The following is a 27,197-nucleotide window of genomic DNA, read 5'->3' as shown; positions in this document are numbered from 1 at the left end:
ACACTGCCATGGCAGTAATTTGTTCAAACTTCCTAAAACGCTCCTATGAGCAGAGCAGACAAAAGGGAGGCATGGGCAGGACCTCCCATAGCTAATTGGGGATTTGAGAGGAGGTTCGGTTGATAAAGAGGGGCCTGACTTGGTCATCGCAGATGCTAGAAACTGGAGAGACATATTTGGCATTAAGATCATGATGCTTGCATAATAGAGATGCTTGTATAATATACATTTTGTGTTGCAAAATATACTTTTGTATACTTGGTATACTTTTTTGTATAGTGAACTATCATGCAAGACTGAGGAATCTTACTGGAAGAGAACAGAGAATACCGGGACTGTAAGGAGGAGCCTTAAAAAAGATGGGAGCTTTAGCAGTAGATCCTGAAGTGAAAAGAAACCTCTGAAGTGGTTGAAGGTAGAGCAATACTTGGTGCTGGTGGTGTGCAAGAGGGCAATCGATGGCTCTGCCCAGCCTGGGGAGCTGCAGGGCTCGATGCAAATCTGGCACACTGCCCTATTTTGCAGAGACTGCTGGAGAGGCTGATAAATCCCTTGAATCCTGGGTGGCTGATAGAAGTGTAACCGATGGCCATTTCAGTCTTTAACTAAAAACAAACGAACGAACAAACAAGGCCCTTATGCTGTGCAGATTGTCAGCATTTTACATAGAAGAAATACTGATGAACCAGACTAGGAGATGGGCTCCTATTTGTTCAGAGTTTCAAGGACTCCAGTGGTAATCATAGCTGGGGAAGAACCTGATGATACGATCTCTTGTGAACTTAGTATTGCTGAAAATTCAAGATTAATGGAACTTAAATGGCACAAGCATAGGCAGAGCACTGGTTCTCTGCGGGGCCCTGGCAGGAGGTCTGCAACTGCTCTGGGAAACATATTACATCATGGTTTTTTTAAAAAGTGTGATAAGCACGCACAGTGTTCTGCAGAAATTTTGAAAGCTGACACGGATGCATCAGTCCTAAAAGTACGTGACCCAGTATTACAGACCAGCATCAGTGTTCTTGGCCTCAATAAGACCAGGAGTCAGAAGGTAATCCAGGTGGCAAACCCAGTTGAATCTTGAGGGGTTCTATGCTGGGGTCAGAGGATAAAGTGCCATCAACTCCTTTTCTGGTCTGGACCAGTGCTAAATTCTGTTAGTGTCCTAAATTCATGGGGCCTGACTCCCATCAGCGATGGGAGATCTGAAACAAAGGGATGTATAGTAGGTATAGGTGAATTGAAGGAGAAAGTGTACCAAGTATACCAAAATACTAAATTTTTCAAAAGTAAAAAAAAAAGGCTTGTGAAGAGAGGAAGAAAATTTATCAGTTTGGAGCGATGAGCTCAGTTTCACTCGGATGAAGCCCAGAATTTAGGTGGTAAAAGTGGCTGGGGCTGAGCTGAGGTTTGGTGCATCTGGAGGCAGCAGGGGAGGGACTGAAATGGGGGAGAAGCTGGGGCTGGTGGGAGGGCGCAGTGCAGCCAAAAGTGCAGCACACTCTGGTTTTCCTCTCTTAGGCTTCTTGTGCTCTCGAGGTCTTTTAAACTGTTATTCTATCTTTTTTTATCATTCTCTAGAGACCACCCTGGAATAGCGAGGTGCTGTGCAGCATGTCTTGTTTTTGGTAGGTGGTTACCATAAAGGGAAGACGCAAAGTGAGCTCTGCTCTCTTCCTCTGAACCTTTCTCATGGGGAGCTGTAGAGGGGTGGAAGCTGCCTGCCTTTGATGCCACTGCAATGCGGTGGAGTGCATCGCTGTGGCTTGCAGCTCCTTGCTGTCTTCCAGCCGCTGTTCAGACCTCCCTCTTAGCTGTAACTCCCCTCTACCTGCTCTTTCGTACCCGGATGCCAGCGCTTTACGTTAGAAAACTGACAACTTTGAAAATTCCTTCTTGTTTTGCCTTGCAGATGGGCACCAAGGATGTGTCTTTGGAAGCAGCGGTCCTCATCCCTGCAGAGGCAGCTCTGCAGGGCTTGGCCGGGCGGCGCGGACTGACTGTGCTGGCAGGCAGTGCTGCCTTTCCCTGACCCAGCTGTGGCTGTTGAACTCAGCACCTTGGTCTCCCTTGTCTGGGGGCCAGTTGGTGGGTAACCATCCCCAACTGAAATCTGTTAATGCTGGTCTGACAGCAGGGGCCAGTCTCACAGCAAGGAGTTCTTGGGAAACTATTCATCATTCTGCGGCTGGAGGTCTAGTCCCTGTGCTGTCCGAGTTGCCTGTTAACGCCATGTGGGACATGGCACAGAACCTCTGGAGTCAGCCCTGCTAAGCTTCAGAGAAGTCACCAGCTCTGAAGGAAAGCATCAGTTTGATTTAGCTGTATCATGCTTGTGGGAGTTAGTGCTGTTGCCTGCTCTTCCCTAATTAATTAATCTAAATAACTAAGTCATTTCACCTGGCTGCTGCTTATCTGTGCTATACTGGTGGCAGAAGGGAGTGTAACTGGCAGGCTGGGATGCTGGAAATCAGTGCTTCTGGTCACGTAAGTCAGTCTTTTGCACTACAGGCACATGCAGACCAGACATCTCAAGAGAATCGCTCAGTGTTGCTGTGATGCTGTTTTAACACACTTTTTTTGTGCTTGAGTGCATAAACGACAAAACGTACCAGGAAGAGAACTGCGCAGAACAAATCGCTGTGAATGCCAGCTCTTTAAAAGTGGGGTGTTCCCCTGCCTTCCCTTTGTGTGCCCTGGTTTGGGTATGACTTGAAGGGATGCTTCTTGTAAGCTTCTGGTCACTCTTGTAGCTTGCTTAAGGATAGAACTTTCTTTAACAGTTTGCAGGTGACAAATATTGATTTGTGTCAACACTATTGATTTATTACTCAGAATCTGATAATGGAATTTGGGGATGTTTCCTTAGCTTTTGAGGTATAGGCGGAAGATAAAGGTGCGTTGCTAGTGGTCTCCAAATAATACTGTATCATACCATAGCCAAGCAAGTATCATCCCTGCAGTAGTCTTGCTAAAGCACCGTGACTGCAAATGAGAGATTTTGTGCTTATTTAGGTGCCCCAGTGGAGAAGAGTTTCTCCAGAGAATGGAGAGTTTGGGCTCAGGGGCAGGAGTTGATCTGTAAGGACAGCCACTGTTGGGGCAGCAGTGCTGCCTGCCCCCTTCTCTCTCTGGGCCAGTGCAAATTGTCCCAGAACTGGTGACCAGAAAATTAATTAGCTCCTGCTAGCATTATATGGTGATTATTGCCAGGGAATGGTGTTTTTTTTTTTCTTCTAGATCAGTCCCGGTTTGGAGAAGCAGTAGTGGGCTCAGTTCTTCTTGTCCTGTGCTCCATGTGGCCTCTGTCGTTATCCCACCTGGGACGCCAGCCTGCCTGGTTTGTTCCTGGGATGCTCTGTCCCTTTGTGGACACAGCTAAAGCAGAGATGGCGAGCACGAAGGGCAGCTTTCCTTTTAATGAAACACTGTCCGCTGTGTGTTTTCTGCTGATGACATCCAAAGCGAGTACACAAAGATCTCTCCTATCCCTGTTTTCAATCAGGCAGTGAGGCAAAGACCGGCTAAAGAATAAATACTACCTCAGATGAAACTTAATCTGTTTTTAAAGAACTCCCTCCCACTGAAATGGAGTGCTTTTTTCTTTTTTTTAACAGTCCTACTCTGAAAAGTCTCTCCTGGGGTGTGTCTCATCCTCACTTAACTATGCTGAAGTTTTTTTTTACTCAGAGTTTCTGGAAGCTCCATAGCTTTCCCTGTTACGCATTTTTAATTCAAAACGCCCTAGTGAGCCTTTCCTTTTCTGAATGTCCAGAGTACTCCATGGGGAAAAATTTAAAAAATAACATATAAGCTTTAAATAATTTACTATGAGAGTAATTGGGTTTATACAGCAGTTCATAAACCTTTAGCTGGTAAAAATCAAAGTACCTTAATCTGAAAAGCAGATGGGGGGGTTGTCAGGGTGAAGGCTTATAGAGTTTTCAAAGACAAATTGTTTAATTCCATCACTGGCTAGGAAAATAAATAGTTCTGCTGCTCGATTGAAAACAGAAACATCTTAGAAATGAGACTTTCTTAGCTTTCAAGCATTGTTCGTTCTACAACAAAGAAATCAAAAGAAACTTGGTGGAAAGATGTGATGGAGTTCTAGTTTATGAGAAATGAAAGGCGAAAGCTTCTAAACCACATTTTACTATTCTTACTGAATTTTCAAGTGCTTTTCCTCCCCTCCTTTCAGGGGCTGACACTCTGTACAAGGCATCTGTTTCGTGTGAATCAGCGATGCATATGATGTCTGTAGGTCATTTCCTTCTATCAAGAGAGGTGGCAAGACTAGCCACAGTCTCTGCCTAAATGCTGGAGTGGTAAGTGTGAGACGCTACTCTAAAATCCCACTTTTCAATACAGCGAAACTGTTTGCAGCAGATTGAAAGCTGGGAGCCATGCCTTGCCTGTGTAATGAAGGCTGCATTTGTACCCCCATATTAATGCTACTCACAGGCCAATCAGTAGTATCTAGCCAGCACATCCCTTCCCAAGTGATGGTCTTGCTTTAGTTGGGCTAATGGACTGATGAGATCACCTCTAATTTGTGTATCAAGCTGGTTTGTATCACATCGTTCAAAAAAAGAAGGGGGGGAAAAACCCCACACACAAAACAACAAAACCCTCTTTATTTTTTTTTCTTGCTGGACTTCAAAAGCTTGCATTATAAACAGTGTGCTCTGCCCTGTGAAAGCGATGTTTTTTGCTCGGAGCCATTACCTCAGCCAATAAACATCAGAAAATGAGCGCTCATTTTGGTGTTTGGTTTTCATTTACTCCAGAATTATGACAGGCCGGTACGAGTAGTGCTATCGGTCCGTACAGGAGGAGATGCCTGGGAGATGGCCTGTGTGCTGAGCTAACTCGGTCGCTGATTCAGGGCTTTAATCTGCTCTCTGCATCCACAGGTGCACGCATCATTCTCCTTTGGCCAAGAGAATGAAGAAAACTTGAAGCAAGAAGGATATTTAGAGCATGTATGATATTTTGCTAATTGTTTAAACACCTGCAGCCCTAAACCTATAAGAATAAAGTTTCAAAGACCTCTGAGGGCATATATCTGGTTATTCAGGGCTGGATGAAGTGGAGGTCCCCAAGTTTGTGTTAGTGAGCTTGAAACACAGAAACTTGGTGCATCCAGTTTCATCAGCACTGCTTGGGGTGGATGCAGCTCCGTGCAGGTGCGTGTGATGCTCCGGGGCCTGATCCCTGGCTGGTGGTGCACAGCGTACGTCAGTGATAGCGACCCTTCTGATGTGATGCTGACGGTGATTTGAGCTGGTACTGCGAATTTCATCCTGCCGTAGTACTAATATGGGACTAGGCAGGTTTGGTTTGGCTGTAGGAGCTTCTGCGGGATGAGCTCTAGGGTTACATGGCCTTATGTTGCCTTCCTCTTCTTCAAGGATGTTAAGCACTAAATCCCGCTGGGTTATATGAGGTTATATGTGCTGTTCTTCCCAGCATCTTAAAATTTCAGCTGCAGTAGAGGGTGAGGAACTTGCTGGAAGTGAGAACAACCGACTTTAAAAGGTATTTAAAGTAGCTGAACCCCACACGTGACAGTGACAATGGCATCTAAGAAGCCACACTGGGCTTTTTGGAAGTGTGCTGAGGACAAGAAAAGAAATAAGAGAAATTCTTGTGCTTCTGTGAAGTTATTCTCAAAGAAGTCTTCTCTTGGAGGCTGCTGAAGCGCCCTGAGAAAAGCAGCATCTTCTGTCTGGCTTGGGCTGGGCTCTCTTAAGTTTTCGTGTTGCACTTTAACACTGACAGCAGAGCAATTCAGCGGACAGCATGTCTTCTGCGTGTCTTCTCTTGTAAGTAGCATCTCCAGGACATTCAGAGTTTGGAAAATAGGTGCTAGTAGAAGAGGAGAGGGAAGCTGGTGAGCTGAAGGTTTTGTTCAGCCGAGATTTCAAAATGCATCGGGTATTACCTAGGAGGAATGTGTTTCAGGCTGGCTGTGTGTTCAGATGCTGGAAGGAGAAGGATGTCAAGCCTTGACAGGTGGGTTTTCAGTGCTCTGTTTAAGCCTCCTCGAGAAGGAACTGATGCCTAGTGATCACAGCTTGAGGTAGAAATCAAAATGTCTGAACCAATCTGGGCAGTCAAATTTGAGGTCAGGGAACATGCCAGCTTGCTGGGCCATCCCTTTTCTTTCTGCCAGCATATTCGCTCTCCTCAACCCCCTCTTCTCTGTGTTTATCTGTGTTTCTACTGCTGTTTCCTATCCCTTTGCTCTCTGTCTTGTGGCATGGTATATATACCTACCAGGTGGTACCTGGTGGCTCACCTATATAGTACATAAGTGTTAAACCTTGACAAGTTTTTAAGCTGGGCACTGAACACCGCTACAAAGGTGGTCATTGCTGGTGTAAATGTCCTAGCCTGCCTGAAGCTCGCCCTCCTGACCTGGAGGGCTTCCTTGAAGCTGCTTTGACTCTCGGTTGCAGTAGTGCAGTGTTCTGTAGCGGATATAGGAACATAACCCCATGATGATGTTTGCACTTTTTGGTCAGATTCTTGTCTGTTGTTTATTGTCCTTTGCCTGTTGTAATGCTTTTCGCCCTGTTTCAAGCGTTGATTTGAACTTTTGGAAAGCTGCTTCTGACTGTAGACTGGAGAAGGCACTCTTCTAGTGGTTTATCCGGCTTTTTTTTCCGTTTTGAGACCTGTGCCAGGAATAAGCCCCGGCTCTCTGGTGATGTGAGTAGTGCCTGGGGTATCTGTGCGTGCTGGGTGGCAGAGGTGGTGTGCTAACCAGTTTAATTATGCTGAGCACTTGATATTAAGTGATGAAGGAGAAATGTGTTACTGTAACGAAAATATCTGTCACAGAACATGGCGGTGTGTCTTGTTTCAGTGTGACAAAAAACAGGTGAGCAGAAATAGTCGGCCGCAGCTGGAATAGCTATTAACAAACATACCTGGCTGCAGAGTCTGCTCTCTGAGCCGTGAAAGCTGGTAAGACTCGATCCACAGCCCTAATAAAAGGAATTTCCATACAGAATTACTTCAACTAGGTTTTAATCTTATAATAGTGTCTTTTGTTGAAAGGTCTGCAGGTAGAAGGCGCTGGGTAATCCTCCAGCACCTCCCGGAGAAGGGATGCACCCAGCGTTGTCACGGCAGGATCACCTCTGGGGGAGGCGGGAGTCAGGTGCAGCGTGTGTTGTCTCTTCCTCCTGACCTCTCGCTTCTGATGCCCTCGGGAGCAATCGGACATGGATACGCATGTAGGTTTAGCCTGGAGCTTATAGAGTCAATGCACAGGAGGTGGAGAGTACGAGATGGGGAGCAGAGCGGGAAAGGTTGGTAGGTAATATCACAAAAATAGTAGAGGAAGCCGTTCTGGTGGCCCGGGATGCTGATAGCAGTGATGTGGGTAGGTAACAGCGTGCTCCTACACAATGTTTTTACTTCGGGTAACAAAGTACAGGTATCATAGTACTTGTATCATAGTACTTGTCTTAGTTTGGAGCAAAACCTCTGTGTGTTTTCTTGTTCATTTAGGAACCAGATAGGAAAGACTCAATGTGGTTCTAGTAACTGTATATGTTAGCAAGCTGGCTACGTTACAGTTATGGTCGTTACAGGGTAAGGGTACTTTTTGGCAGACTTCGTGCGGCAGCAGAGCATTGTGGTAACGCTGTTCATTCAACAGAAGAACTGGTTTGAGTTGATCACGAAGAGTGTTTGTCCAGTTTTTGTAAAAGTAAGAGGACTTGGCCGTGGTGTTCAGCAGCGAAGGTGAAGAGATGCACTCATACGTGGTGTGGCTTAGATCAGTAGAGACACAGTCGGGGAACTAGAGCTGAAGGAATGAAATAATCTTAAGAGCCTGACACACAAAGCTCTGCATTGTATGTTTGGTAGGAAGAGAGATTTAATAACGTACTTTGGTATAAAGTATAAGAAGTAATTGAGTTAGACCGTAGAGTGTTTTCTGAAGTGAGTGCTGACAGAAGAGTTAACCAGCCAGACCATTGTTGCTTAGATGTCTTCTGTGGATCAGCCAGTCCTTTCTTCCAAGCTGCTCTAGAGCTGAGTTAAGCCTGAAGTTGTTTTTTTCCAAAACTGCTTTCCCTCTAAAGGGGAAAAAAAAAAAAATTAATAGCAAAAATGGAATTCTTTTTAGCAGCTAACTTATAAATTTAAAAATCTGAATAAATAAATGGTGCAATGATCAAAAAATGTTACGTTAACACTTTTTTATTACATTAGCTGAGACACTTCAGTAACATGCCGTTATCCTGGGGCGCTGGAGAGATTATGATTTTTCTATTTTTATCAGTTTTACCGTTCTACACCCTTTTGCCGCTGGTTCCACTTTGCATGTGCGTTGCTGGCATTTAGATTTCCATTGAAGTCTGGCTGGAAGAATTTAATTCTTTGGAGCTTATCTTGTTGCTTTCTATCTTATTGCTTGTGTAATTTGTATCCAGAAGAGAGCCATTAGAGGTAGCAGTCCAAGGGAGCGCAGACCTCGCCTCTCGTGGAGTTCATGGGCGCTGAGCATTCAACTCTCACAAGGCATATTTGAAAACTGCAGTCTTCTCCTCAAACTGGGGTGCTGGTTGTAGAAAATGATCTGCAAAATTCAGCTACGTAACTGGTGGTTGCTCACAGTGGGCTCTTATGCGACTGTTTCCGATTAAAGCCGGGTACAGAGATGCTGCTACAAGTCTGGGTTGGTGAGGTTAGCTTGCTCTCTATCAGACAGCAGGATTCATTTTGAAAGTTGTCTTGGGGCTGCCTGCATTGTTTGGGCTTTTTATGTTGGCTTTCTTGCTGAACTGGGCTCGTAGTTAATGCTGAGTTGCGATTTCCATGACAAGTCCTCTTCTTGGAGATTTACAGCTCAGCTGCTTTAATTTGCCAGCTAATGCTTTGGAATGCAGGTTGACAGTCCAGATGTGAAACCTTTCTCCTCGGAAAGAAAACAAAGGATTAAATGTGTTTTAAGAGGGTTTGAAAAAATAATTTAAGATTGAGGCCCAGAACCTAACATCTGAAGTCTTGAAATACTGCCATTAGCTGGTGATGTGAAACTTCAAAATCCAGAGACTTGAAAGTGTGTCGTCTTTGGCCAGGCTGCAGGTACCGTTTGGCTTTTGGTGCACCTGTTACTGCCCGTATCAAATGCTTTGTTAGATTTTACAAAATGTCAAATGATCAAATTATGCATCTTCATGCAATTAGTACAGGTTAAAGAATGGTTGGGGCATTGCTTCTGCTAAAACATATGTAGTGATGGGGGGGACTCGCTTGGAAATGGCAGTGTTTCCCCGATATTCATTGGTAAAGATAGTAGCTCACGCTTTCTGATTTGACAAACTGACCCCCCCAATTTAATGAGGGGGCCTATAAATAGGATTATCCTTGTTTTCAGGACGTGTGGAGGAAGGCCCAGGTGGTACAGGTCTGCTGCAGCGGCTGTTCACCATCGTCCCCATTGCAGGGTGAAGGGTCTGACCAGAGTACGGGGATTCTCTAAAGCATGACTGAATTGGAAAAGAGTATAATAGTGGTGTTTAATGTCCAAAACATTTTTTTTTTTAGAGAGAAACATAATGGCCTCAGCCAAGCCATTGAATCTGCTCCTTTGTGCTCGTAAAGATTCGTACAATGCATCTATCAATTAATATCCATTTGGGTTTCAGAATTATTTGGGTTGGAAATGGTGCAGCAAGAGTTCTTTGTCCTTTCAAAGAAAAGATGAAAACATCTATAACTTTCTCCCAGCCCATATGGAAAGAGCAGACATTAGGAGCCTGTACTACCAGATGTCTTAAAATTGAACTCCTAGCCTCACAAGTTAAAAAGGGCAGATCTTATAGGGCAGGTCTTTCTCAAGTTGCCTTGAGAAATATAATGAGGTAGAGATGGCAGAGCTTTGCATTGTGATTTATTAAAACTGGGGTTGTAAAGTAAAAAGCTTGTGGCTTTTTATTTGGAACTAATAATCTGATCGGTGTTCTCTTCTGATCAGATTTAGGAAGTCCCTGTAGACCAGTGATTCTGCAAGTAGGAGAGGCACGTTTTGTATATTCAGTTGATGTTTGTTCTTGTCAGAAAGATCTCTGCCTTTTTACCATGTGTGGAACAACAGATTAGTACAAGTATGCTAAGAAATGGGTTTAACAAATGACAAAAATGGCTTACATTTTTCCTAGTTAAAAATTAGAAAGAAAATGAAAACCCTAGGCTAAAAGTGCCTTTTGTAGTACCAGTGCATTTTTTTAAAAGTGGGATGTTGTAACTTGAGTAATTAGAAATAATGACTTGGAGAATACACACACAGAGCTAAGAGTTAATTTTTTGCTCTGTATGTATACACATTCTTTCTCCTTTTTTTTTGGAAACAGAGTCGTTTGGCTTGAGAAAACGTTGTTTGATGTATGAACTCTAGCTGCTGCTGCTGCAGTAAGGTGGTGTGCTGACTTGTTCCCATACATTTGAGAGCGATCAAACAGCTTCTGCAAGCAGTTGCAGCAGAAGCACAATAAGCACTAGTAATCTCTTCAGTTTGATAAACCATGTATTTTTGTAGCTTGATAAAGTGGAGGCTTAAGGTTTCCTTCCTGCGCTGGAGTTCGTCACACTGGAATTCAGAACTCGTGCATCGAGATCAAACCAGTATTTAGCCACGGTCTTCTGAAGTGTCTTACAGACACATTGCTTAGTGGCACTAAACCCTCAGCTTTGTGCAGCTTTTGCCAATTAATCACTTTTGGTCCTTCCAACAAATGAACTGTAGAAAGGAGAAAATCATAGAGGAGCGGAGCAGCTGTATAAGGGCTCCCTCTGTATAACAGCCTTTCCTTGCTCTGCAAAAATCCACGGGCACAGAGCCACGCTAAACAGTAAGTGTTCAGCCACATCTGCAGAAAATCCATGGGAGGGCATGTGGAAAGTTGGCACAACTTTTGGTGGAAGGAAGTGGGAAGAAAGAAAATCATTAGCTAAGGCTAACCAGGATTCGTAGACTTGAGGTCGTCTTATCTGTGGAAGTTCTTCTTCCACCCCTTCTGTTGTTTTAACCACTTCTCTGAGTAATCTGAACTTTTTCCATGACTGCAGACTTGGAATGGAGTATTTTTGAGCCATCAACTCAAGAGACGTTTTTCTCTGCTTTTGCTCTGTTTTAAACTTCTGGGCAGGTGACTGGGCAGGTAGGACGCAAGTAATTCCAGCAATATCAGAGGAGTGCCTTCATTGCAGTTCATCTTATTCCTGGTATTTGCTCAGCACTGAACATGTTGTTAGATGATGTATTCCTCTTGCTAATTTAGTCAATTTACCATTGATTCCAGTAGAGCTTGATGAAGTATGTCAGCTGGAGATTAGTCCCAGGTGCCTGGGTTGACCTTAGCTTTATCAGCTGCTTTCAATACTGTAACCATGAAGCACTTGCAAGTTGTCTGGTTCCTCCCGTGATTGATAGACCAATTCTAAAGTGGCTTTCCTCCTCGTTTGTGATCCAAGAGGATAATGCCATGCAGCTGTCCACAGCATGATGCTCTTGTGGTGAATACTGTGATGCTCTGTTGGCTTATTACCAACCTGAATGTTTATTAAAATGGCAGTTGTGTTTTGCAGGCTTGGCAACTCACTAATACATGGTTCTGCATTTTCCTCTTCTCTAATACCTTGAGCAAAACTGAATAAGTCTCTTAATGCTCAGGTGGGACTGAGTTATTTCAGAAGAGGTTTAGCTGCGGATGTATAGAGTGGAGAAGACTGGCAGTACCTATTGGCTGGTAGACATAAGCTTTTAGCAGCTGGCAGAGGTGGTTGTTGTTTTGAGTGTGGTTTTGGTGAACTTTCCTGGAGTTCTTGTCAGCTCCTAGGTGCATAAGGGACTGGCTGGTGAAGAAAATCTTTCCACCTGTGGAATTTTGACCAGTGGAATTTCTTTAAACTAAATTTTGCATCTGCTGCCGCATGGTGTTGGGGTCTACAGAGGTTATTGGTGAGGAGGAGCTCATGGCGTTTGAGCCGTTCATTCAGATACTGAAGATAGGGTTAGGTTGGCCTGTCGGGGGGAAGGGTGCTCATCAAATTTCTAAAGTGCATTTTCATTTAAAAAAAAAGAAACAACAAAACCCATTTTCCTTTGAAGGGTGAGGGTTAATGGCTGGGGATGAGCTCTCTACTGTGTCGGTCACCCTGAGAAACCCTCCGGAGTGCGCCAGGTCGCTGCTCTGTGTGTCTGTGCACCTGCGTGGCACTGCCCCTTCATAAAATGAATGAAACTGGAAGGAAAGGAACGCACCACTTAAGCTTGAATCGCTAAAGTCAGCATCACATCAGCACGTCGAGCTATATTCCCTTTTTGCTCCTCAAACTGCAGTCCATGTGATACATTTGTGGTCTCAAGCTATGCAAGAACACTGCTGGTCATTTTTTCCAATCTTCCTTAATCTGCTTTGAAACCGAGAGCACTTAATCTCCAGTTGTTGAATAATCCTCAGTTGTAGGGACCATGGCAGCAATGAAGTGTTTCACTAACTTTTAAGCTTTTTAATGTGAAAAATGTGGGATGTACTCATGGGTTGGAAATAGTGTTACAGTTAACACTTCGGGGATAGTTCGGTCCTGCTTTTTGGATTGAGTTTTCTTTAATTTGAGTAGGAATGAGTTTATACATCCTGCGCAGCCTGCTAGACATCTCAGGAATTTCAGTATTTCTTTGAAGGCGCTTGCGGTGGAACGGGGCGATTCTGCTCAGCCTCGCTCCCAGCAAAGCCGAACAATTCGGTGATTTTTCTCCTGGGGACAAAATGACATTAGTCATTTATAAACATGGTGTTAAATCGCCTTAGAGCTGGGGCTGTCTCGTAGGCAGGTTTTGAGAAATGAGGTTTTTTTCTTTCGAAGGTGCTTGGGAAACTTCGGCCGGGACTCCCAAGTGACGGGGCCTTTGTCCGGGAGGAAGGAGCCGGCCTCGGAGGGTTATCCATCAGCCCGCTGCGGCATCCTTTACAGCCCCAGTTCATCAAAGAGACGTTCACGGCCCCGTCTCGCTGGCCAGCCCGGGGTCGGGCGGTCGTGATGTATTGTTGGGCTGACGGATGGCATGCAAGCCAAGGGTGGATTTATGGGAGCACCTCGTGTGAGTAAACCCTTAGTAGGCAACGCGCTGGCTTTTCAGAGAGTCCTCCCGTAGATGCGTTACCTACGGTTACTTTCAAGGTTGCGAAAATGGATGAGAATTGATTTTTATCTCATGGAAGAACAGTGTATATCTGAGTCGAGGTGGCTGTGACCCAAGTAGATGAGATGCTGTCTCACTATTTTATTTTATTTTTTTGCAGTGGGACCAAGGCCTGGTTCTTTGGTACCCACAAGGATTACATTACATTACTGTGATGGGTCCACAGTTTAAGAAGTGTAGAAATAGTAATTGTGAAGTAGATCTTAAAGTGACAACAGCTGCATGGAGTATAACTTCAGTGATTTTTTTTTTTTTTTTTTTTTTTGAGAAATGGACTGGAAACCTATACTTGCAGTGTTTAGTAGCCAAGTGGTGTTTTATGGGGAACTGCTATACCTTCTACCCTAGTGTAATTATGGCAACTGATGTGTATTTGTAATTAAAGCCATTGATATCTATGGAAAAGTATTGCAATGGTGTACAAACTTGAGAAAAATGGGAGTTACCAGAAGAAAGCAGGGGTGAATATTATGAAGAATTTCTGAAAGCAGTATTTTAAAAATCCTGCTTAGATTTTGGATAAAGGGAAAACAAACAAATGTGGAGTCTGAAATAGCTTCTGTCCTTTCATTTTCTGCTATAAGTTTGCAGAAAACAAACATATAACAGGAAAAGTGTTTTGATCGTTACACAAATGTAAGTAGGCTTCCAGTCTCCTAGTGCTCCGGGCTTTCCTAGAGATGCAGAATTTATGATTATTTTATCTATTAGCAGTATTTCCTTGCTTTCTCTCCAAGTCAAGTCTGTAGAAAAATAGTTTAATGACATTGTCCCTATAACTTGAAGATTTTGCTGGAAGTTTTGATAGTCTGGCCTAAAAATCTCTACGTTTGTGTTGCTAGAGCACTCAGATTTTGGATTTGAATAAAAATAAGCGATGATTACAAGTACGAGGAGCCAGTGCATGCTGTGGGCTTGGTGTGCCAGTGTACTGAACAGGGTGCTTGATGTATGGCAATGTTGACTTCAGTGAATGCTGTAAATTGGAGGCAACCTTTTATAATTCTTTTATAATTCCTTTTATAATTTATAAGAGGGTTTGTTGGGTTTGGGTTTTTTTTTTATATTAATGTCCATTTGATAACTAGGTAACTGTGCTGGTCTGCTTTAAACACAGTAAATAAAAGGAAAGGTCACTTGTTGGGAGTAAAGAGGAGGAACAAATGACCTGGCTTTACACTCGAATACTTCTAGCGAAGGGGACTATTATCTCCTTCCAGATAACTGGGGAAGGATACTCAAAATACTATATCATGTGAATATAGTTATTGCCTGCCTTATATCACTGCGAGTTCTCAACACATCTGGACTGAGAGTAGTTCCAGTAACATTAAAGCGTACTATTTTGGTTGGCACACTGATGCTGTGGTATATGCCAATTAGTAATGGCTCTTGGAAACAGGCTGCTTTAAAACTCTCCCTGAACTATTCCCCAGAGAAATTATTCAATTAAGTACAGCTAAAATTAATGCCCATGGTTTTTGTTCGAATAAAACAAAATAAGCAGCTGGAAAAGGGAAAACTTCTCAGTGTGTGCTTTTAAAATAACAACTCTAACTAATAACTGTGTTTGCTGGAATCGATACCCCTGTTTGTTTTCTCAGTGTTGCTCTTTGGCTGTGAAGGATCCTATGAGGGCTACCACAGCTGAGGGCCTGGGACGGTTCTTTGTCACTACCATATATTTTCAAACCACCGTCTGCTGCCTCCGGACCTGCTTTTGAGAGGATGAAGTGTTCTGCATTGCTTGGGGGTATCAAAATTTAACCCAGATATAATCTTACATGTTTTGGGATGGATGAGTGAGGCTGCTTGGCTGTGGTGTGAAGGTGGTATCTGGTGGAAACAGTGGTCCTGGACATGTCCTCTTAGTCCTTGGAGCAGATGGCAAGGTTTTCTGTAGCAGAACAAATAGCTTCCTCTTGTGTCAGTAAGCGTTATCCTTTGGTGAACCAGTGGGAAAGGGTTATGCTGATGGCATGTGCTGGTCCTTGGCCTTCTGAGCTGGGCACTCGGGCTGCTCTTCACTTCCCAAATGGCAGGCGGCGGTTGTAGGACTCTGGAACAGTTTGTTCTTTCCAGTCTGTGCATTTTTCACTGTTGTCGGGAACTCGGGGAACGAGGAGCAATCCTGGGCCTGCAGGAGTTGTTCCTCTGCAAGGATTCCTCAGCGCGGAGATCTGGGACAGCCTGGAGTCCACAGGGAGTTTCTATGTTGGGAGAAGGAGGACCTTCTGCTGTGATAGCTGATGCATCATCGAGTGCCTCAGGCTACTAACCTGAGCTTGGAGGGCAGGCTGGGGCTGCTGACCAGCTTCATGGGGGAGAAGAGCTGTCCTTCCCTGCCTGCTCTCCTGGACACAAACCACTTGCCAGCTCCTGCCCGACTCTGCCTGGAGATCCTGCAGCCCAGCTGCCCTCCACTTTGTCAGCAGAGCCATCGCCCAGCAGAAGCAGGGAAGGGTGAGCAACGTCTTCATGCCACCTGGACCCCAGCAGAGCTGCAGGGGAAGCAGCGGGAGGTGAGATCCCCTCTTGCCTCCCTGTGGCACTGGGACACGTGGCACATCATAAAACACATTCCCAACAGGAGGCCAAAAGAGGTCTTCTGAACCTGACTGTCTCCAAGGGTCATCAAGCTCCCATGAATTAGGAGACCTAAAGAGTGAGACAGCTGAAACACAGAGGAACAAGTTGGTTTGCTCCCTTGGAGAAGTTAGTATTTTTGTTTTTTTTTTTTTTAATACTTACATGAAGTTCTGCCAAAGAAGGGATTAAATGTCATCAGTTAAATTTGGGAAGGTGGGAGGAGGAATCTTGGTCTTTGCTTGAAATGCAAAACTCATGATAGCAGAAAGTGTCAGTATCCCAGCGTCCTGAGCAGCACAGAGCTTGGATCAGCATGAACACCAGTGGGATTCTGAGTATTACCTTGGAATTGAACAGCGAGGAGAAGCCCATGACTGCACTAGCGCATTGCCTGTGGCATGGAGAGCTGCGCATGTCAGAGAGGCTGCAAAAACCGGGCACGGCTAGCAGCGATGGAGAGAAATTAAGATTCTTGGCTTTGTATTTTTTACTGTGTTTTTCTCTTTTCACTCTGCCTTGACGTTACAGCTGGCACATCGTGCTAAGGTTCCTTAGGTTTCTGATGTACTTACATTAGTTGCAATCTTCATTTCATACCACTGGCATTTTGAACAATGCTTGCTTTCTTATTAACATGTAATTATAGGGTTTGGACATATAGAGGTTGGCATTCAATATATGATTCATTTCTTTGGTATCTAGCTCTTCTCCTGAGGCACCAGAGACCTGAAGGAGGGAGGAAAAGCCTGCTTGGCTTCTCCACTGAATTCCAGCCTTATTGTAATTTTTTTGCGTAGCATAAAACGTTGTGGATTTTCGTCCTCTATATGTTTTTCTTAAGGCTGACTGCAGCCTTCCATGACTCACAGTGGGGTATACCGTGGAGATGCATTACTCATCGATAAACACTATCGAGTGATCTGTAAATTTAAATCCATGGAAAATCCAAACAATTCCAAGGAAATGTTTGGTCAGCAATGCCGTTCTGCTAAACTGTGACCAAACCCCAGATTTGTTTCTCTCTGCCTCTTCTGTATTTCATGTGGCTGTTTTCACTTGGCTTTTGGGTTTCTTACTCCACAGACAGAATGAGGGCGACTCAAAGACAGAGTTGCCAAAACTAAATGAGGCTTTTTACGTGTTTTAAATAAAACAGAAAATCAATTAGTGTAAAGTCATGTATGAAAGGAAAACTCTGGCTGCACAAGACCCCGATCTAGATGTTCATCTTTCCTAGGGAATCCATGTACAGTTAAGGAGAATTATGGAGAAAAAAAAAAAAAATCCCATGCCTTCAGAAGGTTGGTGCAGCTGTGTGGGACATTGGTAGGAACAGGGGGACATAGTAGGATGGAAAGGCAACCAGATGGTTTCCCTGCTCTTGAGTGGAGAAAGAGTAGGGAAAAACCCACATGGTTTCCTGCAAAATAAAACATGGTGTTCCTCGAAATGGCCCAGCTGTCCAGCTCGTCCACTGCCTGGCTTTCACTCCCTTAATGGACTGCTTCACGTTTCTCCATAACGAGTCGCCTTTCTCTCTCATGAGCTCCTTAATGGGAGAAACAGCAAGGAGGGGTCTGGGGTTCGGTGGCTTGGTTCATGGTGCCCTGGTGATGAGAGCATGACAGCATCCATGGCTGTTGGATAGGATCATCTCCTCCGTGTCCATGTGCTGCACTTCATGTTGTGACCTGTAATCTCCTAAGTTATGCCTTTTTTGATTAAAACATGCAACACTGATGCACGTGCCATAAGTCTGGCGTAGCTTGCTGCTGTTTAGTCCCTGCAGAGAAGGATGCAATATTAATTTTGTGTCTTTAGTATGATCTCATGACCTAGCAGTTGACTTGCTCCTCTGTCTTCAGCATTGCTGGAGCAGAGCGGGGCTGGCCGGGCACTGGTGGGGTCTTGGCACCGGGGTCGGAAAGGGAGGAAAGATGGAGTGGCAGAACGGGCTGGAAGAAGGGGCTTTTGCTCTCTGGAAACTTTTGGGCTTCTTGTTTTGTTGTCAAAACTGAGAATTTCATTTGCAAGCTGAAAGCTGGTTATTCGCTTCAAGCTGATCAGGGACGTGTTTCAGCATAAAGGGCATCAACAAGGAGGTAAAACACTGAAGGCCCAGGCGTGCAGAGTGCTTTGGGATGTACTGTTTTTATCATCTGTCAAACGGTTTTCCAGTGGAAACTGTTTCCTTGGAAAACTTCTGACGAGCTGTAGAAAGACTTGATGGCTGAGTTGACACAGAAGATGGGGCTGCCAGAGAAGTCCGATTTCAAACCCATAGGAAGCGTTGTTAGAAATGTCAACAGAGAAGTTGGAAATATGGGAAAGGCAGACGGTGGTCGTGTTGGAGGACCTGTGGTCTCTGTGTTATGACGCTCAACAGGACTACGGGCAAATCCGGTGCCTGAAGCTTGCAGCTTTTTTGAGGAGGAATAGAGGAGAAAAGCAAAGGGATCCGTTTGGACACAGCAGACTGCTCCAGCACCTGGCTAGGGTTCAGCTCAGGGTTTGCTTTCCCATCCTGCAAGAGACCAGCTGTAGCATGATGTATGGCCATTTCCCGGAGAGATGACTTACGGCTCTAACGGGTGGGATTCCCGTCTCATGGGAGGCTCTGAAATTATCCATGCCGTGGCTGGAGAGAAACAGAACCAGCTTTTTAGGGAAGGCATCGGTGTTTTTAGGAATTAAAACATTTTTGATTTTCATTGCAGCGGCGAAGTCTTCAAAGGAAAAAGGATATGAAGAATGACCTTTTTTTCTGAGAAATTCCTAGGATTACATATGATTTCTTCTGCCTAATTTTTTATTGTCTGTCTTCTGTTGGTGTCCTTTGCATAAATCTTTATTTTTCTAGCTATTAGCAGATGTGATTTTAAAGATGTATATAAATACACCCTTACCGCTGCTACCAGGTTGTTGTTCCACTGCAATTTCAGGAAAGGTTTTTACATTCTGGTAGTCACTTTTAGCACAGTCTTTCTGAACACACACACACGTGCACGTGGATTGACCCCAGAAATCAGTAACAGCAAAATGTGATGGTAGTGTGACTTATATAATGCAACCATTTAATTCAGAGATACTATAAAGATCATCTTTCTCAGCCTTTAAGGTATCATTTGAGATTGCGAAGCCAAGCATGATAGAGCAAAGTGGAAAGTGCTTACGATCCAGAGTTCAGACCAGTTGCTTCACTTTTCATTTTCCATTTCAATAAAACTTTGAAGAGGAATATTTAACACTTATGTGCTCGCATCTCTGAGTAGTCTTGTGCTGTTCTGGGTCAATCAATGGATTCTTGATTCTTTAGAAGTTGACTGTAGGCATTGATGGTGCTTCAACTTGCTGTGACCAGTGAAGCAATTCAATGAGCAGGTTTTTTTAAATGCTTTGCGTTCAGCTGCAGCTTAGAAGCTTTAGTTTTCTGGCTGTGACAGCTGATGCAGCGACAAGTTCAGGTCTGATTAAATGATTTTTCTATTTGTTTTTACAGGCAAAAATATGTTTTAAGTTTAATGCAGAATGTTAAACAAAACCAAAATTAATTTGGTGTTTGTTTTTTAAAAAAAAAAATAAACAGAAGGAACTTTTCCTCACTTTGCTCACGCTTTCCCCAGTAAACACCTCTCCTCCCCAGCAGCAGGAGGTAGAGTTAATGTTGGAACTGGAGAGGGCTGACTGACCGTACGGCTGCTGTTTCCAGCCTCTCCCACCTCTTCCACAGGGATGCTTCTCTCACCTTTTCCGACGTGGACCTGCGCTCAGCCTGGCTGCTCTGCATTACTCCAAAACACATGTCGCCTGAGATCAAAAACCGTTGCTATGTTTTTTTTTTTAAAAAAAGAAAGTCAAATATTTCAGAATATATCAACCTACAATTTTTCTGTCACCTGCTTGCTTTGCTGTTTTCTTTGCTTGTAAATCCCCTGCATGGAATTCATCCCGATTCCCCAAAGGGCTGCCCACGCCCTCTCCATTGCAGGTCCCATAGCCGGAGGAGCAAGGGCAGGACTGCAGATGGGCTTGTGTCCACAAAATGGAGACCTTCCATGACTTTTGTCCTGGTTTAAGGTATGCACATATTGATCTCAAATCTCTAAAACCCACTGCTATTTTTGCCATGTGATGTATACAAGGCTTCTGAAGAAATCGTGCCCTCTTGAGGGCTCCAGCCCAAATTTTATAGCTTTGATCACCAGAAAAGCATCCCGATTTGTAGAGATGGGATTGTATTTGCTGCTGCAGCCTCACAGGAATGAGGTGAGGAGAATTGGTAATGGCCGCGTACCTACCTCTGCCTTCTTACAGAAACCTGCCGCTTTCGTGCTTGGCATGTTTGGCTGCCTTGTCTGCTGGTGAGCTCAAAAGCCAGCATACCTGCCTGGCTGCTGGCTGTGACCCTAGCAAAGGGACATGCGTGTAGGGACGAGCAAGGCTGCGACACCGGTTTTCAAGCAGAATTCCCTGCTGATATAGAAGGTCCTGTCTGAGCTCATCTCCAACAGATGAGCAACCTTCAAACTTCTCCCACTTCAGCTGGGCTTAAATTACTCAGATTTTAATACTAGGGTTGTGCAGCGGGTTTTATCTTCTGCTTCAAGATCCTGCTTCATTGAAAGAAGACCTTGGCTAAATTTGTGTTGCCGGTTTAAATGTGGTTTGCAGTGCAGTGTTACAGAAGCGTCCTTTGTAAGGTCACTGCAGCCCTTCAGCAGTCAGCCTGCTTTTCCCGTCTGCTCCCTCGCAACGGGGGAACCTCGCTCCTTCCCCTTTTTCAGGTTTCTGTCTATTTTTTTTTTTTTAACTTGCTCCTTGCGTAGTCAGGTAAATGGGAGGTGATAGAAAATTTTTCATCCCAAATGTAGTTGCCAGCTTGAAGGGCAAAAGGGATTGCAGGTGGCTTATCTGCCAGACAAAGTGGTCCTCAGGAGCCTACCGAGGGCTAATGTAGGATTGTCAGTGCTCTAAAGACTTTCTTAGCCGTGGAATTAGTTTCCTCTGGCAGCAGCTCTGCCTACCTTAGAAATTCATTACTGGTTTTCAGCTCTGCCTTATACAGCATGTATTTCCACTGTGTTTCCTTTGCTTTAGAGTGGGGAGAAATTCTTTAATTTACATGAAGGTCGAGAGCGGCTCTGAACCCGGGTGTCACCCCACAAGAGCATGTTGATGGGGGTAGAGGGGTGGATGTTTCTGTGCAGGGTGTTGATGGCATTGGTGGGTGTAGAGGGGTGGATGGATGTTTCTGTGCAAGGTGTTGGTGGGGGTAGAGGGGTGGATGTTTCTCTGCAGGCTGTTGGTGGTTGCAAGGGCACCCTGGCCTGGGGAACCTTCTGGTCCAGGCTTCTGATTCAGCTGGTGATGGGGTAAGAACCTCCCTGTGCTTTCTCCCCACACCAGCTCCAGCACAGCGGTGGAGGGGAAGACCCTACTCAGACCTCGTGGCTGTGCCATGCACGCCCCAACACTTCTCCTGGTCTTAATTGCATGTTACGTCAAAGGACTGGTTGCTTGTTGAGCTTTGGGCTACGTGCTTGGCCTGCTCCTCTGAAACCTGACTGTATCAAGAGACATATAGATATGGAGAAACACCTCTCCCAAGCTGTACAGTCCAGTTCTCTGGTTCAGAAATGGCTCCTGCTGGTTGGTTTGACTGGGGAATGGCTTGTGCAGGGGGATGGGAAAGGAGAGGCTCTAGATATAATTCTAATTGCAATGCCTTGGGCTTTGAAATGATGACAGAAAATTTTCCTGCTCGCATTTGTTCTCATTTAGCTACAGCTTGTTCACCAGGATGTTTTTCAAGGAGGGTCTGGTCAGTGTTGGCAAAGGAAAGTCTCTTACTTCCCAAGCATGCTTATCACTTTGTCCTTGACAACGATGGGAACTTTCGGCACTTTGTTTTTCATTTAGAGGCAAACATGAGAAAGCCTGCCTTTGCAGGCAGCATTGTACGGGTTTTCCTGTGTGCTGAATCACGCAAGACAGATAAAGTTTCCCCAAAATGTTATTGGCTTTGCAGATGTTGGACCTGGGAAAGTTGGGTGGGAGAGGGAGGAGAATTAATATCTGAACTATCAACTGAACAAATCTTGCAGTTCAAATAAAGTACCTGCCATCACTTGGGAAAATGTGTTTTGGTGTAGGATGAGTAATAAAATCTTGAGTATTTTAAATAACTTTACAGATATGGAGAGTTTGTGTCTGGAATAGGGCAGTATTGGTGGTGTGATGTTGCTTAACCACAGGAGTAGTGAATGGTTTAGCTCTATAGGATAAAACTGCACACACAGAAGCAGTTGATGTTTGCCCTCTGCCCTCCCTTCATGTGAATACTTAGATGGTTTAGGCTGAAGGACATGAATCAGGAGCTCGTGTTTTAAGAAAGATACGTATTTTCAAAGTACAAGATTTTTTAGATGCTGGTATCATTTTACATAGGGATTCGCTGGAGATAATGGAGTGCTTGTGGGGCAGACTTAAAAAGCATGCGTTAGAAGGATGATGCTTAAATCTCCCAGCTCCCTGGGAAAGTAAAACCTCTGTGCTACATATGTCTTTGAAAATTTCCTTTGTGTCTTCAGACACTTTGATTATTTTATATTTGTTTTCTGTTATCCATATGTACCATCTAACTGGTTTTATCTCTGTATCTAGAGCAATGCCTGCTACTTGGTAAGATTTGAGGACATAAGTGCCCTGCATAGCTAACATCTTTTGCTGAAGGAAGGTGAATTGCGGAGGAAACCATTCTCTTTCAAGCACTGGTATAAAAGTGATGGCCAGCAGAGGTGTACAGGTGTTCTTGAGAAGCTGCAAGAACTAATGTCACATATTGGCACTACCCTTGCAAGCGCAAGGTTTTATTCTAGTGTCACAGGGAAGTTTTGGAAGTACAAGGAATGCCCTCTTTAGTGTCATCCCTTTTCCTAATAGAGATACTTGGCAAATCTCTTGTTTGAAGGAATACAGTCAAAACAATAAAGGCTAATTAATAAGGCCCCTGTCCTGTTGATGGGACTTGTTTTCCTTAACCTTCAGCCAGCATGCATACAGGGTTGTGATGCATAAAAATGAACAGAATATTAATGTATCTTGCTAACCGAACACTAGGCGCTCTAACTTTTTCTTTTGCTTACCGTTTGTTAAACCTGGACATTTCAGCAGTGCTGCAGCGGAGAGATGCAGTGCTAGGATCTGCCTGGGTACAAACGACTTGAGAGCGCAGCACCCACCAACTGGCATGGCTGCTGTCCCTGACCTGATCTCAAAAGGCAGACTAGATTTATTAAGACAGCGATCGATAGTGGGGAAAGTGCTAGAAGTGTAACCAGAGCAAGATGCTTTGCAGTGGCATTCGGGATTTGGCTGCTGTCCTCCTCCTGATTTATCATGCACAAAAAAAGCCATTCCTACCTGCAGAGTAGAAAGCAACTCAAACGCGATGTATTCATACACCCAGCAAGAAGCACTGGCTTTGTGTTTCAAGAAAATTAGAGCGTAACAGTCAGCAAGAAGAAAGTTTGGTGCCTGAATGTGCCTTTTAATTTTCAATGTTAAAAAACCCCAACCCAGCAACCAGTCTTGGTGTAAGCCTTGTACATGGTCCGCTTTCCCTGACAAAATTTAAGTCATCGGTAGCATGAGGTTGAGGGTGGGTTGGCTTGAAATTTTCCTTTCCCCTCTATTAAAAACAGATGTAGAAGAAATTTTGCTCACTTTCTTTTTCCCAGAGGATCATTTGGGCTGCAAGCAGAACTGCCATCCGTATATCTCAGTAACTGAACCAAGGCAGGACTTTGACTGTATCCTCCGTGGTCGCTTGGTTGGGACTGCGCCGAATGCTCTCAGAAGCGTTTATGAAGATAGTGATTCTGAATGTGCTTTAATGACTATGTAATGCCCAAGTCTTAAGATGCTCTGTTCCAGGGACTGAAATTTCAGATTTCCTATAGCATATGCACTAATTCTCTTACTTTGGCTAGTGTATTGTGGCTGCCATCATCCTATACTCCGTGGCTACCTAGACTGATCCTGCAGTTTCAGGCTGTATTTTTTTCCTCCACTCTTGCAGTGGAGCAGTGCACTGAATCTGAAGTTGAAGACTCTTGTGTAGTATTTTCCTAGGATTTGGACCTTTCTGTGCATGTGGAGAACTGGTCTGTTGTAGTGGAAGACAGAAGGATGCAGCTGGTTTCCATTTGGGAGCTCTAAGCAGGAGCGTGCTTGTTGAGCAGTGATGCTGTGTGGCTCGGAGATTAATGCTTATGTTTCTCTTTCCCCAGAGATCATCGACGACCTCACTAACCTGGTTGAAAACACAGACGACAAGCTTCGCAACCAGACGCGGCACGTGAAGATGGTGGATAAGAAATCAACATCCTGTGGTAGGAAATGGCTTGAGCACAAATCCTGCCCTGTTATTAAATGACGAGAAACCAGTCTAGCACTCAGAGGCTGTGCACAGTGTGCTCCCCCCAAGGACAGCTTCTTTTAAAAGTTAAAAAACCCCACCTTTCCAAACTCAAACATGACCTTAGCTGCTCTTGCAGGTTTGACTCACTGCGCATGCTGTGTGTTGATATAGTTAACTTCCTTAAGCCATTTGACTCCAGCATTGCACAATACTCTGATTGGAAATTGTAGAACTGTATGAAATGAGCGTGGTACGTGTTAATTAGGTTTAAAAAACTTGCTAGCTACCAGCTCTCACAAACCGGTCACAGTGGGGAGTGATGCCGCAGGGACATTTCTGGTGGTGTCCTGCAGGAATGTGTTCTCAACCAAGTGGCATTTACAGCCTGCCAGACATGAAATCCTTGCTGGTGACTCTTCAAGCTACGTGCGAGCTGGTAAAGCTAAATTGGACTCCCTTTCCATATAGCCAAAGCGAGGTTGTACATCTCAAGGAAGTGAATGCACGTTTCTTCTATAGGATGAAGAGCTGGGGGTTTGATAGCAATGATTGTGGGAGGATGCTGTGGGTGATGGCAGAAAATGTCCGTATCTTGGGGGATGAGTGACACAGAGGAGTGACTAGGGGAGGATGTCCATGGGGAGGTGGTGGTAGTGAGACACTTCTGGGAATAGCATCTCCACTTTTTGTGTCTGTGGTTCGATTCTGGCGCTCTAGAGGACTCAAAATGCTAACAGGAATAATTTCTGCTCTGTAGAAATTTGACTTATAGCCAGAAGTTAATGAAATTTGGTTTATGTAGTTTAGTATAGAGAAAGTTGAGAGCTGACTTGGTCACACATCTGGGTGGAGAAAAGGTTTCTGGCTGGTGGGGAGCTTTTATTCTGTAGAGTGATGATCTAGCAGTAAAGCGGCCGAGCTCAGACTGGCAATGAGACATTTTTCAAGCACTGACAATAGATTTCAGGGATTTATTTGGTTCTTCATCAGTGATAACTTTTTGAAAGCTTGGTTGATATAGGTTGATGAAAATCTGTGGCTTCTTCTGGAGGTTAAAGTTGACTTGTCAGAGGTGTTTGTCTCCGATTTCTCTTGTACCAACTACAGACAGAATTAAAGGCATGACTGCAGAGTTCATGACCACCTTTTTTATTTTAGATCTTTAATGTTGATGCAAGATGGATTTAATCTAAAAATAGCTGCACTTGAATGATGCCGAGTACCCCTGTGTGCCTTTGGAGTCTCCCCTTAATTTCTGTGGTTTCATTTTCTGCACGATGCAGGGAAGCACAATGCGAAATGCCTGCGCAGGGCAGGCAGCGAATCCCATTCCATACAGGACAGCTTCTCCCTCCTTAGGGATTTCTCCCCCTTTTTAGGTTCCTCATGCAAATGCAGCCCCCAGACAACGCTGCTGGATAATGAGCCTGTCTCTTTAACTCGGAAGCCCATGCTGGCTGTGCTGGGGAATTTGAGAGGAGGAGGAGGAGGATGGGAGAGGCGAAGGCTGGGAGGATCCAGGGCTGGATTCCTTGGGGGTGACCTCTCTCACCCTTTCCACATTGAAAAACATTTTTCTGCAAGGGGTGGTGAGAAGCGCTGCCTCTCGGTGCCTGTCCCCTCTGCTCCAATAGGTCTTCCTGTGTTTGCATAACAATTTGGGCATATGTAAACACAATATTGCCTCAGATAGCTGTTCTACTCTGCCTAAGCGTGAGTTTTAGAACAATAATGCTGGAAGACACAGCTTTTAATGGCATTCTTCCCATCCCTTTTCCACCCTTACCCCTGGCGCTGAAAATTAACTAGCATATTAAGATTAGAAAAACCCTCCGTGTACGTACAATTATTCCTTGAACAAAAACAAGCAGTGGGAAAACTGGCACCTGCTAGGTAATTTTTTCAAAGTGCCTTTTTTTTCCCCCCCTCCAAGATTTCATTTAAATTCATAAAATCTTTAGTAACTCTTTGGTTTCTGCATTGTTACTTTGGATTTAAACCGGCGCGAAATGCTCAGTCTTCTCCCTTGCCTACCCCTTCCTTCCCCGGGATGGAGATGTTTGCTTGGACCCAGTCTCTGCAATATTCCAGCATGTGCCTGTTTCCGTGATTTTGGCTCATTTCTGAAATCGTGATGTCTTTTTATTTTTCTGATGAGTGCCTGTACTGGAGCCACTGGCTGTGGATACAAGCAGAGCAGCCTGGCATGAATAGTGGAATAATCACCCTTTTACGAGCAAGAATGTAACGCATTAATGGGTGTGTCTTTGTTAGCAGCCAGTATAATAATAAAATCAAAGTATTGCTGATGAAATCCAACTTTAATCAATATTTCAACGTCTTGCTCTCATGCAAACATCGTTTCAAGCTTTGGTGGTTGTTTCTAGCAACCAGCGTGATTTTTACTGCAGCGGTCCATCCCTCCGTGCTACCTGCTCGGCACAGGCATCGCTGGGTGCAGAAGCGTTGCAGCGAGCACCGTCTGCACCTCTGGCCGTACTCAGTCCTGGCAGAAACCTTCAGGTTGTTTTGGGTGGGTTGTTTTCATTTGCAGCTTATTTGCAATGCCGTTTCTCTTGCTGACTCAAGAGCTGTCACAATCCCACGTCTTGCTTCTGCCCAGTGAAGGCTGCCCCGGTTGGAGCCCGTCTCCCTTGGTGGCCCCGGGCAGCCCCATACTGGTGTCAGTGGGAACTCCCAGGGACTGCAGCGGAAGAATAATCATAGGATATACTTAAGTCTGCTGCATTTATGAAATTATTGTTGAAAATCATCAGTCATCTGCAGGCAAATGTTTGCACGCTGCTTGGCATTGTTTTATTTCTTTACAGCGTACACAGGGCATTTAGGAAGGATGTTAGGACATATATATTTCTTAGATTTCAGAAATTTGCATTGAGTTTTCACCAAAAAGTACACGCAAATCATTAATCAAATATTAAGCTGCCTTTACGA

The 27,197-nt window shown here is 44.5% G+C and overlaps 1 protein-coding gene across 1 annotated transcript in view; it reads left to right on the top strand.

Moving 5' to 3' along the window:
• Positions 1-25,896, top strand: part of STX8 (syntaxin 8) — a gene marked incomplete at its 5' end in the record, with an annotated part of 68,794 nt that extends 42,898 nt beyond the window's left edge. The window contains 2 exons of the mRNA XM_009577753.1: positions 24,112-24,213; positions 25,622-25,896. Coding sequence (XP_009576048.1) covers positions 24,112-24,213; positions 25,622-25,896 — 377 coding nt within the window. The remainder of the gene's footprint in view (positions 1-24,111; positions 24,214-25,621) is intronic.
• Between the last annotated feature and the right edge of the window lie 1,301 nt (positions 25,897-27,197).

Source organism: Fulmarus glacialis, unplaced genomic scaffold, assembly GCF_000690835.1.
Source record: "Fulmarus glacialis isolate BGI_N327 unplaced genomic scaffold, ASM69083v1 scaffold2255, whole genome shotgun sequence".
Taxonomy (NCBI): Eukaryota; Metazoa; Chordata; class Aves; order Procellariiformes; family Procellariidae; genus Fulmarus; species Fulmarus glacialis.
This window is presented reverse-complemented; position numbering and strand designations above follow the sequence as displayed.